Below are 17,400 nucleotides of genomic sequence, written 5' to 3' on the forward strand. Positions count from 1 at the left end.
TCCATGTTAAATTAGATGCCTGCCCCTCAGGGCTTTAAGATAAGCAAATGAGCCTCTTTCACAGAAATCTGAACGCATTTCAGTCTGCTGCTTCTGTGCTGAGTTCCAGGGTGGGTCAGTCTACTCGCGCGACTGCTTTAAGAACTCTTTCTCAGTTTGCTATAGCCTTGTGGATCTCATGGGTGCAAGCTCTGATGGCTTTCAAAGCTGGATGTTTTGGAGTCTTGTCTCTTAGATGTATGTCTTGAAAGTTGGGGTGCCAGAAGTGGGGCTCAAACCCTTTGCTCCTCAGGGAGAAGCCTGGGGTTGTGAGTACCCTCTCAATCCCAGGTCGCTGTACCAGGGGTGGGGTTTATGGCAAGAGTGATTCTTACTTCAACATAGGTTTTTTTCTTTACTCACCTAATGTGTAGGAGTCACTCAGCTAGTTGTAGGGTTTTTTCCACAGGAAATTTTTCCATATGGAGCTATAGATTCAGTGTGTATTTCATAGAAGAGATGAGTTCAAGATCCTCCTATGCCACCATCTTGAATGGAAACCCCAGACCTTCTCTATGTATGTGTGTAAACATACACACACACACACACACAAATATTCATGCTCTTCTAAACTATTTCCCATCTACGGGCACCTGGGTGGCTCAGTGGGTTAAGCCTCTGCCTTCGGCTCAGGTCATATCTCAGGGTCCCGAGATTAAGCCTCATATCAGGCTCTCTGCTCCGCCGGGAGCCTACTTTTCCCCCTCTCTCTGCCTGTCTCTCTGCCTCCTTGTGACCTCTCTCTGTCTCTGTCAAATAAATAAATAAAATCTTAAAAAAATAAAAAAAATAAAAAATAAAAACCCATTCTATTAAAAAAAAATTTCCCATATAAAAATATAACTTGAGGGCGCCTGGGTGGCTCAGTGGGTTAAGCCGCTGCCTTCCGCTCGGGTCATGATCTCAGGGTCCTGGGATCGAGTCCCATATCGGGCTCTCTGCTGAGCAGGGAGCCTGCTTCCCTCTCTCTCTCTCTCTCTGCCTGCCTCTGCATCTGCTTGTGATATCTCTCTGTCAAATAAATAAATAAAATCTTTAAAAAAATATATATAACTTGAATGTCTTTACGTAAAACACATACATTTCTATTAATATTTTATGTGCATGCTGAGTGTCCCATTGAACAGATGTTCCAAATCTTTCATAACCTATTTCCAAGTATTGGTCTCACAGGATTAGCTATCCTGTGTTTCCCCTTTACAATACTGTGATACCCCGGTAGGCTTATATGCTTAGAGGCAATAAATTACTATCTACTTCCCCTGTGACTCTGCTACTCCATGACCTGTTTAGTCAGCAAGAATCAAATGTGATGATTCTCAAACTAGTTAAGGACACCTACACTTACTTCGTAATTATATAGCTTCATTAAACACTATGTAAACCAACAAAATATGACTGCAAAAAAAATCACTGTTCTTTTGAAAACTAACACAGCTACTTTGGAAAGATTTGATACAAAGAAATCAATAAGAAAATTTTTGCTAAGTTAGGTATGGGTGAGATGACCACGTACCAGGCAGGGAGGGAGTGAGAGTGATCACAGGATTCTCACTCAATTCAGTTAAAGAAACTGAAACTGAATGCAAAAAAAGACAACATAGAAAGCTTTTTCAAAAAAGATTCTTTTTATTTATTTGAGACACAGACAGACAGTATGAGCAGGGAAAGGGGCAATGGGAGAAGGAGATTCCCTGCTGAACAGGGAGCCCAATGCGGGACTCTATCCTAGTATACCTTTAGGTCGATCACTTTCCCTGCCTCAGTAACACATTGTTGAAGTTCTTGAACTTCATGATGGCATTCTAAATTGTATAACTGGGGTGCCTATGTGGCTCAGTTGGTTAAGCATCTGCCTTTGGCTCAGGTCATGATCCCAGTCTCTTGGGTTTGAGTTCCACATCAGGCGCTCTGCTGAGCAAGGAGCCTGCTTCTCCCTCTGTCCCTTCCTCCTGCTCCCGCACTCTCTCACTCTCAAATAAAATCTTAAATAAATAAATAAATCATATAACTTAGCCTCAGTGAACAAATGCTATTAGGTAATATTAGTACTCAACTTACCATTTATGCATTTGTTCTCAGATAAACAAAAGTTGCATAACACATGACTAAATAACTCAGAACATCTGTGAATACTGGGTTAGGCAGCGTTTGCTGTGAAAAGCAAACCCAAACTCACAGTGCCATAATAGAGACCCATTTCACTTAACCAAGAATGGTTTTACTACTTTAGGAATGGTTTCACTTTATAGTGTAGATTTCCCAAGTATTCAAAAAGAAAGTATTTACAACCCTTACATTTATGGTCAACTGATTTTTCACAAGGATGCCAAGACCATTTAATGGGGAGAAAAACAGTCTTTTCGAGTGCCTACTACTGGGACAAGTGAATATCTACATGCAAAAGAATGAAATTGGAACAGCAACGTCACACATAAACAAAAATATAACTCAAAATGGATCAAAGATTTAAATGTAAGAGTAAAAACTGTAACACTCAGAGAAAACAGGTGAAAATCTGTATGACTTGGGATCGGGAAAAGCTTTCTTAGACATGATACACAAAGCAATAAGAAATATTAGATAAGCTGAACTTGATCAAAAATAAAAACTTTCGTGTGTCAAAGGACACTACGGAGAACGTGAAAAGACAACCCACAGAATGGGAGAGCGTATCTGCAAATCATTTGTCTGACAAGGACCTAATAACCAGAATATGCAAATATACTCTTAGAACTCAACAACAAAAAGACAAATAACCTAATTTAAAAACAAGCCAAAGAAAGACTTTTGAATAGACATTTGTCCAAAGATGATACACAGACGGTCAAGAGCACATGTCAGGATGTTCGACATCCTTAGTCATTGGGGAAATGCGAATCAAAAGCACATGCAGATGCCACGTCACACCCACTAGGACAACTATGGTAAAATAAGAAAAAGAAAAAAAAAAAGAAGAAGAAAAGTGCTGGCAAGAAGGCGGAGAAGCTGGAACCCTCCTGTATTGTCGGTGAGAATGGCTAAAGCAGCAAACAGCTCGGTAGCTCCTCAAGAAGTTACACACGTACAATTACCCAGCAGTTCTACGTCTAGGGGTATGACACCGACAGAACTGACAACAGATGTTCCTGCCACAACCTGTACATGAGTGTGCACAGCAGCGCTGCTCGTAACAGCCAAATGAGTATATACCCAACGTCCATCAACTGATGAATGGATACATAAAATGTGGAAGAGCCTCTTACACAACCATAAAAAGGAATAAACTGTTACATGCTACAACACGAGTGAAGTCTGAAAACATTCTACTCTCAGGTTAAAGGAAGCCAGACACAAAAGGTCACGTGTTATACAATTCCACTGATAGGAGATGTTCCAGAAAAGGCAAATCCATAAAAACAGAAAGTAGATTCATGATTGCCAGGGAATAAGGGGAGGGGAGAATTGGAACCAAGAGGTTTATTTTTCGGGTGATGGAAACATTCTGGAATTAGACAGAAGTGACGTATGTACCATATACACAGTAAATATACTAAAAACCAGAGAAGAGTACAAAAATGGCAACTATTATGCTTTGTGAATTATATTTTGATGAAAAATGAAACAACTTAAATATCAACAAGTTAAATGCTAGGATACATTAAAAAAAATCCAAAGTAACACTAATCACAGGAACAATGGAGTAGCTACATGAATTTCAGACAAAGCAGATTTCAGAGAAGGAAAATTATCAGGCATAAAGAGCAGCATTACATAATGATAAAGAAATCGACTGACTAAGAAGACACAATTATCCTTAACGTATGTGTGCCTGATCAACACAGGTGAGACACAACCTAACAGAACTGCAGGGAGAAATAAACAATTCCATTATCAGAGCTGGTGACTTCAACACTTCTCCATCAGTAATGGGCCGATCCAGCAGCAGGGCAACAAGGATCTGACAGATGTGGACATTCAGTCCAGACATGGCACACTCAACAGCACCATCAATTACCGTACAACAGAAGTACACAGACAACTTCGCCCAATAATAGTGCAACACACATTCTTCTTAAGCTCATATGGAACACTCATCAAGACAGAATAATTCTGGGCCACAAAACACAACAAATTTTTAAAAATAAAAATTATACCAAGTATGTTCTCAGACCACAATGGAATTAAAAATCAGTAACAGAAGATAGCTGAAGAAGTCCAAAATACATGGAGATTAAATGACACACTTCTAAATGACAGGAGACCAGTCTCAACAAAATACAATGTAGCAAAATGTGTGGAATGCTGCTTAAAGGGAAAATACAGTACTGAATGCAAATATTAGAAAAAAAAAGATTAAAGTCAATAATCTAAGCTTCCATTTTAGGCAACAACAACAAAATCAAATCTAAAGTAAGGAGGGGCTCCTGGGTGGTTCAGTTGGTTAATCATCTCAGGACATGGTCCTAGGGTCCTGGGACAGAGCCCTGCATCAGAGCTTCCTGCTCAGGGAGGCTGCTTCTCCCTCTCCCATTCCTCCTGCCTGTATTCCCTCTCTCACTGACTCTCTCTGTGTCAAATAAAATCATAAAAAAAAACCCTAAAGGAAGTAGAAAAAAATAAAAATTAGAGCAGAAATCAATGTAATTAAAACCAGGAATTTTTTTTTAATCAATAAACCCCAAGTCTGTTTCTTTGAAAACATCAATAAAACAGATACACCCTTAGCCAGGCAAACAAAGAATAAAAGGTAGAAGACATAAATTACTAATATCAGATGAAAGAAGGGAGGGCTACTGCTAACAATCCCAATCACTGTAAATTCAACCAAACATTTATGGAATACTACACAATTCTCTAAAATCTCTTCCAGAAAGTAAAACTAGAAGGAATACTTCCTAAATCATTCTAGGAGATCATTATTACCCTGACACCAAAACCAATACTACCTGAAAAGAAACTACAAACTAGTATCTCTCATGAACACAGACACAAAATCTTCAACAAAAATTAGCAAATAAAAGCAAACACTATATTAAAAAATTATACACCAGGATCATGTAGGATTTATTCCAGGTATGCAACATTAGAAAATGTTCAACATTAGAAAATCAATGTGATCCATCATATCAACAGAAAAAAAAATCACATGATCATATCAATGAAGCGAGGAAAGAAAACATTTAACAAAATCCACACCTCTTCATTATTAACCCTCAGGAAACTAGGAATAGGAGGACTTCCTCAACTTGATAAAGAATGTCTCCAAAAATCCACAGCTAACATGATATTAATACTGAGAAAATAGAAGACAGGGAATCAAGGCAAGGATGTCCCTCCTACTACTACTATTCAATACTATACTGGAAGGCCAAACTAATGAAATAAGGTAAGAAAAGGAAACAAAAGGTATACAACCTGGGAAAGAATAAAACTTTGTTCACAGATGACATGACTGTCTACAGAAAATACAAAGACTTCACACCCCACACCCACACCCTCCTGAAACTAGTCAAGTGATTATAGCAAGACTGCACGATACACAGTTAAAATACAGAAGTCAATTGCTTTCCAATGATGTATCAGACAAAGGGCCAGTATTCAAAATTTATAAAGAATTTATCAAACTCAACATCCAAAAAACAAAAAAAAATCCAGACAAGAAATGGACAGAAGAAAACATCCAAATGGCCAACAGACACATGAAAAAGGGCTCCACATCACTCAGCATCAGGGAAATACAAATCAAAACCACAATGAGACACCACCTTACATCAGTCAAAATGGCTAAAATTAACAAGTCAGGAAACAACAGATGTTGGCGAGGATGTGGAGAAAGGGGAATCCTCCTACACTGTTGGTGGGAATGCAACTCTGGAAAACAGTATTGGCTCCTCAAAAAGTTAAAAATGTAACAACCCAATGACTTAGCAATTGCCCTATTAGATGTTTATCCAAAGTACACAAAGTGATTTGAAGGGCCAAAAGCACCCCAATGTTTATAGTCAAACTATTGAAAGAGCCCAGATGTCCATCAACAGATGAATGGATAAAGAAGATGTGGTGTACACACACACACACACACACACATTACTCAGCCATCAAAAAGAACAAAATCTTGCCATTTGCAAGGACATGGATGGAACTAGAGGAAGACAAATACCATATAGTTTCAGTCACATGTGGAACTTAAGAAACAACAGATGAATACAGGAGAAGGGAAGGAAAAATAGAAACAGACAGGGAGGCAAATCACAAGAGACTTAACTACAGGAAACAAACTGAGGGTTACTGGAGAGGGGAACGTTGGGGTAACTGGGTGAGGGGTATTAAGGAGGGCACTTGTTGGGATGAGCTCTGGGTGTTGTATGTAACCAATGAATCACGAAATTCTAACCATGAAACTAAAAGTACACTATATGTTAACGAGATTGAATTTTAATTAAAAATTTAAAAAGTCAATTGGGGCGCCTGGGTGGCTCAGTGGGTTAAGCCGCTGCCTTTGGCTCAGGTCATGATCTCAGGGTCCTGGGATCGAGTCCCGCATCGGGCTCTCTGCTCGGCGGGGAGCCTACTTCCTCCTCTCTCTCTCTCTGCCTGCCTCTCTGCTTACTTGTGATCTCTCTCTGTCAAATAAATAAATAAATCTTTAAAAAAAAAAAAAAACTTTAAAAAAAAAAAATAAAAAGTCAATTGCTTTCGTATATACCAGCAATGTACAAGTGGAATTTGAAGTTAAAAACACAAGACCATTTACATTAGCATACCAAAAAAAATTAATACTTAGGTGCAAATCTAACGAAATATGCACAAGATCTATATGAGAAAAAGTATAAAATTCTGATGAAAGATAACAAGCAAGGTAAGATGGGAAGTGGAAAGAAAGTCCATAATCTTGGGGAAGAACACTCAATACTGTTAAGAGGTCAGTTCTTCCCAAAATGATCGACAGACTCAATGCAATCCCAATCAAAATGCCAGGAAGTTATTCTGTGGATACCAACATGTTGACTCTAAAATTTGGATGGAAAACTGGAAAACCAAGAGTCCCAGAGTAGTCAACAAAATATTAAAGAGCGGGGAAAAAAAGGAAATTGAGGATTCCACTACCCAATCTCAAGACTTACTCTTAAAGCTATAGTGATTAAGACAGAAGGTGCCTGGCAAAAGAGACAGGTGCTTGGAACAGAGTGGAGCGCCCAGAAAAACATCCACACACACAGGCAAAGGCAACTCAATGGCAAGCACAGTCTTCAACAAATGGAACCAAACAATGGGACATTGATAAGAAAAAACAAACAAATGAAAAGAATAAAAACAAACTTTCACACCTTTCACAAAACCTAAACGTAAAATGCAAAACTTCTTAAAGATGACATAAGAAAAAATGTAGGGATCCTTGGATTTGGCAATGACTTTTCAGATATAAAACCAAAAGCATGATCTACGAAAGAAAAAAATTGATGAGGGACTTTGTTAAAATTAAACTTCTCCGTAAAAGACACTGTTAAGAGAATGAAAAGACGGGACACCTGGGTGGCTCAGTTGGTTAAGCAGCTGCCTTAGGCTCAGGTATGATCCCAACATCCTGGGATCGAGTCCCACATCGGGCTCCTTGCTCCGCAGGGAGCCTGCTTCTCCCTCTGATTCTGCCTTCCACTCTGTCTGCCTGTGCTCGCTCTCGCTGGCGAGAAAATATCTGCAAAACACATCCATGGTAAAGGACTTAAAATAAGAAATATAATATAAAGATGTCTTAGTAGCAACAAGAAATCAAACCTAATTTAAAAATGTGAAAAGAGCGGTGGCTGGGAAACCCAGTTAGTTAAGCATCTGCCTTTAGCTCAGTTCCTGGGACTGAACCCCACACTGGGCCCCCGGCTCAGCGAGGAGCCTGCTTTTTTCCTTCTCCCGCTGCCTGCTGCTACCTCTCCGTGTGCTTGTGCTGTTAATAAATAAATAAATAGAATCTTTAAAAAAGAAAAAAAGAGGATCTGAAAAGATGCTCAACTTTGTATGTCATTAAGAAATTGCAAATTTAAACAAGGTACTATTACGTATCACGTAGAATATAAAAAATCCAAAGCACTAGTAATACCAAATGCTAGGAAGGATGTGGGACAACCGAACTCTCATTCACTGTTTGGTCAGAATGCAAAATGGGAGGCACTGTGTGAGACAGCTTGGCAGTTTCTCACAGAACTACACACATTCTCACTATAAGATCAGTAATTGTGCTCCTTTGTATTTACCCCAAAGAGCTTAAAACTAGTGTCCAAACAAAAACCTGCACACGGATGTTTACAGCAGCTTTATTCTCTGAAGTGCCAAAACTTGGAAGCAATCCAAATCTCCTTCAGTAGGTGAACAGGTACACTGTGCCACACCCACACAATGGATTATTCGATTAAAAGATGAATTATTAAGCCAATTAAAAGATGAATTATTAAGCCACAAGACTTCGAAGAACCTTGTGCATATTGCTAAGTGAAAGACCAGTCTCAAAGGCTAAATACTATATGATTCCAACTCTATGGCATTCTGGAAAAGGTAAAAATTAACCAACATTTTTATTTTTATTTATTTTTTAGGTTATCTCTATACCCAATGTGGTGGCTAGAACTCACAACCCCGAGATCAAGAGTCAGATGCCCTAGCAACTAAGCCAGCCAGGTGCCTCTGAACAGGTAAAACTCTAAACAGTAAAAAGATCCCGGGCTGAGGGGTGAGGGAGGAGGGTGCAGAGAGAGGAGAAGAAACAAATAGATGAGGTACAGGGGTTTTCAAGGCAATGAAACTAGGCTGTAAGATACCAACAGTAGGTAAATAACATTATACATTTGTCAAAACCCACAGAACTATAGAAAGAGGAGTGAACCTTAATGTAAACCATGGATTTTAATTAATACTGTATCAATGCTGGTTCATCAGTTGTAACACATGTACCACAACAATGTAATACATTAATAATAGGAGATAGTGAAGTTAGAAGAAAAATATCTTCTCTTTGTACTCAGGGGTATTTCCTATCTGAACCCAGTTAAAGTACAAATCCCCCAAAAGGCCAGAAGTTGGGAGATCACAAGAGGTGTTGGAACACAGGAAAATAAATGAGCAAACCAGACAAGCTGCAGGTAATTAAGAACCATTAACCATAAGAGAAGCAGTGACATCACTCAAAATTAAAACCAAGTAGAGTTTAAAAGTTTAGCTACTTTACTAACTAGCTGCAATCAGGGATGGCAAACAAAGACTAATTCAAAGTAACCTGGGAATTAATCATTTAAAACTTACCAATAATCTGAAATTAATAGCTTTAATGCTATGAAAATTACATGGAATTTGGAAAGATTGAAGTTCTCTAAGCTGCCAAGAAGTAAAACACTCCTTCCCAGATACATGGACTTATAAAATCACTATATACTATCTCCACGAGAAGCAGAATCCCCCAGAACCATCACTCTGTAATGATGAGAAGTACTAAGAGGGCATATGAAATTTAAGAGCTCTGCCCTGAAACATGTCCCATTTCATCGAGACAAAAAACCAAAATAGTTAAGCATTAATCTGCACACTACATAGGGGTTGAAAGACATAGAAAGTTTGTGTGAGCTCACGTATGTGTGTGTTTCCAACCATTCTTGAAAACAATGGACAACAGAGATGAAATGTCCCTGTATATCCCATAAATATTCCTCAAATATTTATCATGCAACTCCAGCTCTGCTCTAAGACCTGGGGACACAGTCATGAAAAGAAAAGACAAGGTCTCTGCTTTTTTTTTTTTTTTTTAAAGATTTTATTTATTTATTTGACAGACAAAGATCACAAGCAGGCAGAGAAGCAGGCAGAGAGAGAGGAGGAAGCAGGCTCCCTGCTGAGCAGAGACAGATGTGGGGCTCGATCCCAGGACTCTGGGAAGAGGCTTTAACCCACTGAGCCACCCAGGCGCCCCAAGGTCTCTGCTTTTAAGGAGCAGATATTCTAATGCAGAAATGAGAAAATAAATATGTAAACAAACATTATATTAATGAACAGTGATCAAATAGTGATTAATGAATAGTGATCACAGCTAAAAAGAAAACAGGGCACAGTAAAGGTCTGAGTGACAAATGGGATGTATTTTAACTTGGATGAACCAGGAAATATAGAATAATTAGTTGAGATCCAAATGACACAAAGGAGCTAGCCACAGGAAGTGTGGGAAGAGTGTTCCCGCCCAAGGTATCAGCATGTATACAAAAATGTCCTTGGAGCTCTTCCCTCCAGCCCCTGCTCTCAAAGCTCTGCCCCAGCTAGGTGGGGACATAATCTAGGACTTGTGTCTCCCAAAACTCATTCTAAATCTTTGTTCGGTGACTAAATTATTCAAGCTTGAGAAATTAAAAACATATGCTAACAAGATCTTCCCACCATCTACAGAGAGATCATCTTAAAAGCATCATGAAATAGTAACACAGAAATTCTAAAAAACTTCTGTTCTAACATTTTAATCAATTTTATATCAAACTCTTTTGTTGAATTTATATACCCATTTGACATATTTATGAAGAGACAAAAAAAAAAAACCCTACATTCCGTAAATGTATTTATCCATCTAACAAATATTTGAGTACCTAATTACACTCTGTTCCAGCTGATTTCTTCTCTTTATCTCTTTTTTCCCCTCAATTTAACACCAATCATAATCTATGTAGGCTTTTAGTTCACTTTTCAAAATTAATTTCTTGAGCTATTTAAAGGAATTATCCAGTGCTAGAGTTCTCAACACTGGTCACACATTAGAATCACTTAAGGAACTTTTTTTTTTTAAGATTTTATTTATTTATTTGACACAGAAAGAGAGATCACAAGTAGGCAGAGAGGGAGGGAATAATGCTCCATGTTGAGCAGAGTGTCCCATGCAGGGCTCGATCCCAGGACCCTGAGACCATGACCTGAGCTGAAGGCAGAAGCTTAACCCTGTGAGCCACTAAGGCACCCCCTCACCTGAGGAACTTAAAAACAAAAAGCCCAAAGGGCACCTGGCTCGTTCAGTCACTGGAGCGTGCAGGTCTTGATCTCAGGGTTGTGAGTTCAAGTCCCATGTTGGGTATAGAGATTACTTAAAAAAAAAAAAAAGAAAGAGCCCAAGCCCCAGTTTGTGATTAATTTGTTTAAATGTTTCAAGAAATTTGATGCTAAATGTTGTAAGACTATTTAAATAACAAAAAGATATATTTACATAATACTTCTTGCTCTCAAATTTTGAACAAAGAACTTACTAATAATCCATAACTTAGTAGGCCAACATTTTATTTAAATCAGTTTTATGGTACTACAAAGAGTGAATCAGAAAATCAAAAGCAAGGAGAAATGGGCATGGTGTGAACATGGGGAAGCAAGAGAAAGCAAGAAAGTATGTGACCGGGAAGCGAATGCTTAGCTCTGAGATCCTTCTCCGAGAGAAGGACAGATTAAAACCTAAAAAGAAAGAAAAGAAGGATCCCATGCACTCAAGGAAAGAGAAGTCCCCCAACATCCCTCCTGCTTTTTCCAATATAAACACACAGCTGGGTCGACTTACCACATCCTGGTTGGTACCGACTTTATCAACTTTTCTATTTAGGCCAAACTTGACCGGTCAATGATGGACGGGCTGTGTGCCAAGTGTACCAGCTGGGTCGACTTACCACATCCTGGTTGGTACCGACTTTATCAACTTTTCTATTTAGGCCAAACTTGACCGGTCAATGATGGACGGGCTGTGTGCCAAGTGTACCAGTTGTACAACTGACTGTGTAATGGCTGAAACTGAGAAACCGGGGTGAAAGTATCAAGAGGCTCTAAGGATTGAGAAAGAGCAAAGATTCAAACAATTACCACGTACACACAAGACAAACTATGCAGATGACTGCTCAGTATGGAAGTAATTCAGAGTGTTACACTGTGGCATCAGCTGACCCAGACCCAGAAGATTGCTGGAGTTCCCATCATGGACATCTCTAATCATATAGACGACACTGAGCGAATGCCAGATGATAACGGAGCCCCTCACTCCTATATCTTAATAGAGTTCCTCAGCTCTCCTTTACCAACTTTTCCTGTTGCCAGTTCATACAAGCAATTCTCCTTACCCAGTTCCTCTGTTCTGAGCCATGGCTAAAGACACTCACTTTTTTATGTTTTGAAACTGATTATCTTGTACCATTTTACTTTTTGTTGCATCTTTTTATAAATCAGATGACCGCTCACAAGACCAAAAAAAAAAAAAAAAAAAAAAAAAAGGAATGGAAAGGAAAGATCAAAAGGGAAGACAACAACAAAAAAACAGTTCTTTTTTGCCGGGAACCCTTCTTACAAGTGCCAATCAGATAAACTTTATCTGATGTTACATCGTCACAACTCCTCTATCATCAGGGAAAGTAGTTCACATAAGAAAATTTCTCTATAAAACGAGTTCCAGGCTTACATTCCATATTTGGCTAATTAGAATTTCATTATGATGTCTGTCTCAAACTGATGCGGAAGAGAATGGAATCTTGTCATCAAGACATGACATCGAACTAAGAACCCACAGGGTAAGGACTCAGCTCCTGTGATACGAAGACGGCTCCTGGGGATGGGCGAGCCTGGGCAACAGTGGCTGACCTGCGGGCCTGCAGATATCTGCTGTCTGTCACTCTTCCCTCTTCCTCCTCTGTCAGCTGCTATCCCCAGCCACCGTCAACAAAGTCCACCTCAAACAGCCATCACTTCCCTCTGGTCCTGTTTACCGTAGCTAAGCTCCAGGCCAGGCATCCAGACCACCAGCCCTGTGGGAACTTCTTCTAAGGTAAGAGGCGGCCCTATTGGTGAAATGCAGGTGCCAAGGCATGCGGACATTGTGCCATCTTCTGCGCTATTCTTAATGTTCTGATTGTCCCACTTCCCTCAGTTCCCACCTGTGGCCTCTGGAAAGGAACATATTACAGTAGGATTTCCAAGGACTGATGTGTGGGGGTCAGGAGATCTGGCCTGTGATTGGCCCCAAGTAGCTGTGTGGCTTTAAAGGAAGTCATCACACCTCAGGCCTCAGTTTCCTTATCTGCAAGCCAGGATGGACTAGAGTATTTTCAGAGGAGCAGGCAAAGATCACATAGATAAGCACCACCTCATTATACTAGCAAGCAAACAGAAGGCCGGAGGCGAGTGATTTGCCCCAAGTCAGACATAAGCAGGCAGAGAGCAGAGCCGAGGATGGGACCCACATCTGCAGGTCACAGCTAATCAGCCAGCACAGTACAAACAGATCCGAGCAGCTGCTCATTCTTCCCCCTTTCCGTTTTGTCCATCAGAATGCATGCTCCCTGCAAACAAGGACACACAGGACCTGCTTCCTGTCTCAAAATTCCTAGTTCACCCAATTAGAACAGGGAGGAGCCTCAAGGACTTACCCCCCCCACACCCACACACACGGTTCTTTTACCTATGGAACATGAGGGTACATACATTCACCGTCCAGAGGGCTCCTGCCTTTACTTCTCATGGAAAAGGTCATCATGTGCCTACCCGGGGTGCCAACTAAGCCACAGGTTCCAGAGAGGAACTGACACAGAGAAGTTCGAATGAGGCCAACTGGCTCAGCGCAGAAACAAACTGTCTACCAAGGAAAACTACCCCATGGGGGACTGATTCTCTTTGAAATACGTTTGAGTGCGTGGGAAAATGGTTTTTCAAGAGCCGGTGGACTGACCAGTCACCTGGTACATAAAAGATCACATCCACATTCTGACAAGAGTGGCTTGCCTGCAGTGTAGACCAGGGGCCAGAAAGACAAGGAAGGCGCATGGAGACTGGGTGAGAAGCTTCTACGGTGTGATGGCAAGGGCGTACTGCAAAGGTACGAGAAGAGATGGAAAGAAGTATATGGACTCAAGAGGTTTAGGAAGCGAAATCCACAGGACTTGGTGTGACAGACTAGATTTTGAAAATGTGACAGAGTAGGAGTTGACTTCTGGTTTCCCGACTCCAGGCTAAACGGATGAAGTGTTTACCGAGAGAGGCAATAGAATAAGAAAGGTGGCTTTCAGTGGAGGAGGTGCTCATGAATTCCGTCTTGAACATGATGAGTCTGAGGGGCCTCAGACACAACCGAGAAGAAAGGTCAGCAAGTCCGATACACAGAACTGGTGCTCAGGAGGCATGTGGGCCAGAGACAGGAATCTGCCTGACCTGCTGATAGATGGTCATGAAGCTGCACAAAAGGTCATCTAGGGAAAGAAAGGAACACGGGGCTGAGCCCATAATTAGCATTCAGTGGCTACCAGGAGCATGACTTTGCACAGGAGACACATCAGAGAGGTAGAAGAAAGACAGGAAGCAATGCAGAGCATTTGGTCTACTGCGATGTCGAGTAAGGAGACAGAGAAAGGTCAGGTGCGCTGACTTAGAAACAGTTTTGGTAAGAACTCTTTAGTGGAACGACAGGGCCTGAAGGGTGGAAGGTGAGAAAGTCAAGTCAACCCCTGAGCACTGGCTGTGATGCGCGACAGTGACAGGGCAATACCAGGAGGTGGGGCATTCAAGTGGGAAAGGATCAAACAGGAGCGCGTGATGGGAAGGAGTGCAGGGGAGAGGATCCTCGCAGGCTCCTGGAAGGGCGGGAGGGCATGGACTCCGAGCCAGAGTGGAGACTGAACCCGAGGAGGAAGGAGAGCCCCTCCCCGTACCAGGCGAGGAGGAGAAGGGGACAAATACAAGAATGGGATCATGATCAGCAGGATGGAGGAGGTCCCGTGGGATGGCTGCTAATTTTTCTGTATGACTGGAGATGAAGTCATATGTTGAGATGGAAGAGGAAGGCTACATGTGAAGTCAATAGCACACCCATGTAAATGGTCTCATTTATCTGTTATGCCACTTTCTCCCCCTACTACCAATACCTTATGTCCTGCTCATCTATTAGGTGGCTGTCAACCCAAAGGATTTTCGTATTTCTAAGCCAACAAAGTATGCTGTTGCCAGTGCCTCTGCCCCAGGTGACCCTTCCCCATCTGCCATTTCTGCACTTTGATCACCTACCTCTTTTGCATACCTTTCCCCTTCTATTTCTCATTAGATCTCATTAACATAACTTTTTAAGTAGTCTCCTGCCACCAGTCAGCTCGAACTCAACAGATATGACCATGCAACTTCCTGCTGTAAACCTGACTGCAGCTCTACCGTGAAGACTGCATCAACGTGGACCCCTCAATGTATGCAGTGTCCAAGGTGCAACCAGTAGCCCCACCCCATCTCCCTTTCTACCATTCCAGTCTCATTCCAAAATGTGCCAAACAAGACACCTATGTAGAAATACAACCCCGACAGCAAGCTCTCCACTCATTTCTGCCTCGCAACTGTAACTTAACAAAACATCTCTCTGACGGAAACACAAATTGCAAATAACCTTTATCTCCAGCTCCCACATAGAAGATCAATACCACTTTACACAGAACAGCTGTTCCATGTATTTTCCTTCTATGTATGAAGGGGTCACATTCATTAACACTACAAATTGTACATTATATTCAGAAATTTCAGAGCCTTGAAAGAATATGGAATTGCTGGCATTCTAGCCACTTTCCCAGTTTGCTCTCTCCCTACCTCTAAGTCCTACTTTAGAACTGCTATTTTGAGATTTCTATTTTCCGAAGCTGCTTTGACCAAAGGCATTCTGTCAGCTCAGAGTGAGAAAGATGGCGGGGCTAGGAAGTGTGAGAAAATGCTAGTGTTAGGCCCAAAGAAAGCCTGACGAAGTCCAAAGACAGACAAGCTAAAGAGACTTCCGTGCTTTGAGATTCTTTAAGTCTGTGTGTGTGCTTTTCTTCTTCCAATGACCTCTCTCCTCATCACGTGTCCTTCATTAACAAAAGGTTTCTGGATCAGAGAATTCACTCTGTGCTCTCCTTCAGACACTCCATTCAATTTACACCTTTTATTACAGTGGCTTAACATCACCATACAAGAACAAGAGTACAGTATACCTTCGTCTAGACATCCATACATATTAAAAATGATATGGCCATACCGCAGAGGATCCAGACATAAGCACTTTTAAAGCCAGAGTTTGGGAGATGTGATCTGAATGCAAGTATCAAAAAGGAACTAGCTGGTTAACCCAAAAAAGAAAAAAACATATTATGACTTGAAGCCATAAAAAAGTAAGAAATTCAAACTCTTTTCAGAATTTTAGGTACCTACAGAGCCAAAACTTTTTAACACTGAAACCAGCTACTAAATCACAATCCTTAGAAATTAAACATATACGTTTTGATAGTTTAAGTACAGACCCAGAGGGATACAGAAAACAGATAAAGCTCCTCCTGGCTCTGATTCAAACCTTGGGACATTTTCAAGGCTATGTCTGATGAACCTTTCCTGTCAGTAAAGTCTTTTCAATTTAAATTTCTATTCTGTAAGTTTATGTCCTACAGTTATCTGCTGCCAGCTTCAGGCTGACCTCACCAAGAGAAGTAGGGCAACTTTAGAAAAGGAGCTTGGTATGCTTTGTAGTACTGGACCAGAACCCGTAAGGACAGTACAGTCTTTCAGATTTCTCATTCCGGGAGCTTAAGACGAAAGTCAGGCATAAACGTTAGGTTAAGTGCCTTTTTGACCCGATTCCTGGTAAGTACCTGCGTTCAGAGATGTGTTCAACGCACAGTCGCTCAGCTTCTAGGCACAAGGCACTGGGAGGCTTCTGTCAGGCCGGGGGAGCGGCGGTCTGACTGTGCCACACGGTACCAGAGGCGGGTCCTACGGGTCCGGGGCTTTTACGTTTAGCTCAAAACCACTTGCCCTGAACTTTCAGGCCTTTTCATTCAATGTGCACGATTTCACAGGAGTGCTTTCTCCAGGCTGCACCTAGCCCACCCGAGGCCAAGAGACTCACTGCGAAGTGCAGTGAGGTCCCCGCCGAGGACCCGTCCCGGGCGGGGACGGCCCAGGAAGCCCGCAGGAGAAGCCCGAGGAGAGGCCCCGGAGGGCCAAGGAGGGCAGGCCACCCAAGGCCCGGCTCCGGGGAGCAGAGCCCAGGCGTGCACCTTCATGAACTCGTCCTTGTCGAAGCAGAGCGTGTCCGGCCCCTTGGGCAGGTTCATCCTACTTCTCTCCATCCCTCCAGCCGCGGCCTCTCAGCACCAACACTCCAGCGAGGAGGAAAGGTAGGAGGCTGCGCTCCTGACGCTACGGGTGAAGCCACCGCATTTCCACCGCACAGAAGGCACCGCTTCCTCCAACATGGCAGCGCCCGGGCTGCGGCCAATGAAAGAGGACGCCACAGGCCCGCCTCTGCCTGCCTCCGCCAAGAGAGGCGCGCGGACCGCTACCGCTGAGCCAGCAGGTGATCCTGCCCCCTGTGGCGGAGGGCGACACTACAAC

At 41.9% G+C, this 17,400-nt stretch overlaps 1 protein-coding gene across 10 annotated transcripts in view; it reads right to left on the bottom strand.

The window, feature by feature from the left end:
- The window catches only part of LOC131821474 (conserved oligomeric Golgi complex subunit 2-like), a 43,247-nt gene extending 26,049 nt beyond the window's left edge, over positions 1-17,198 (bottom strand). For 7 of the 10 annotated variants that reach the window (XR_009349920.1, XR_009349917.1, XR_009349919.1 and 4 more), the window contains exon 1: positions 17,064-17,192. Coding sequence is in view for 1 of the 10 variants with exons in the window: in XM_059157607.1 (XP_059013590.1) it covers positions 17,064-17,135 (72 nt within the window). In the remaining 9 variants the exon portion in view is untranslated. Of the gene's footprint in view, positions 1-17,063 lie in introns of all 10 variants that reach the window. The other 3 variants (XR_009349915.1, XR_009349916.1, XM_059157606.1) reach the window with 2 other exon arrangements.
- Positions 17,199-17,400: the final 202 nt, after the last annotated feature.

The sequence above is a fragment of the Mustela lutreola genome, chromosome X, assembly GCF_030435805.1.
Source record: "Mustela lutreola isolate mMusLut2 chromosome X, mMusLut2.pri, whole genome shotgun sequence".
Classification (NCBI taxonomy): domain Eukaryota; kingdom Metazoa; phylum Chordata; class Mammalia; order Carnivora; family Mustelidae; genus Mustela; species Mustela lutreola.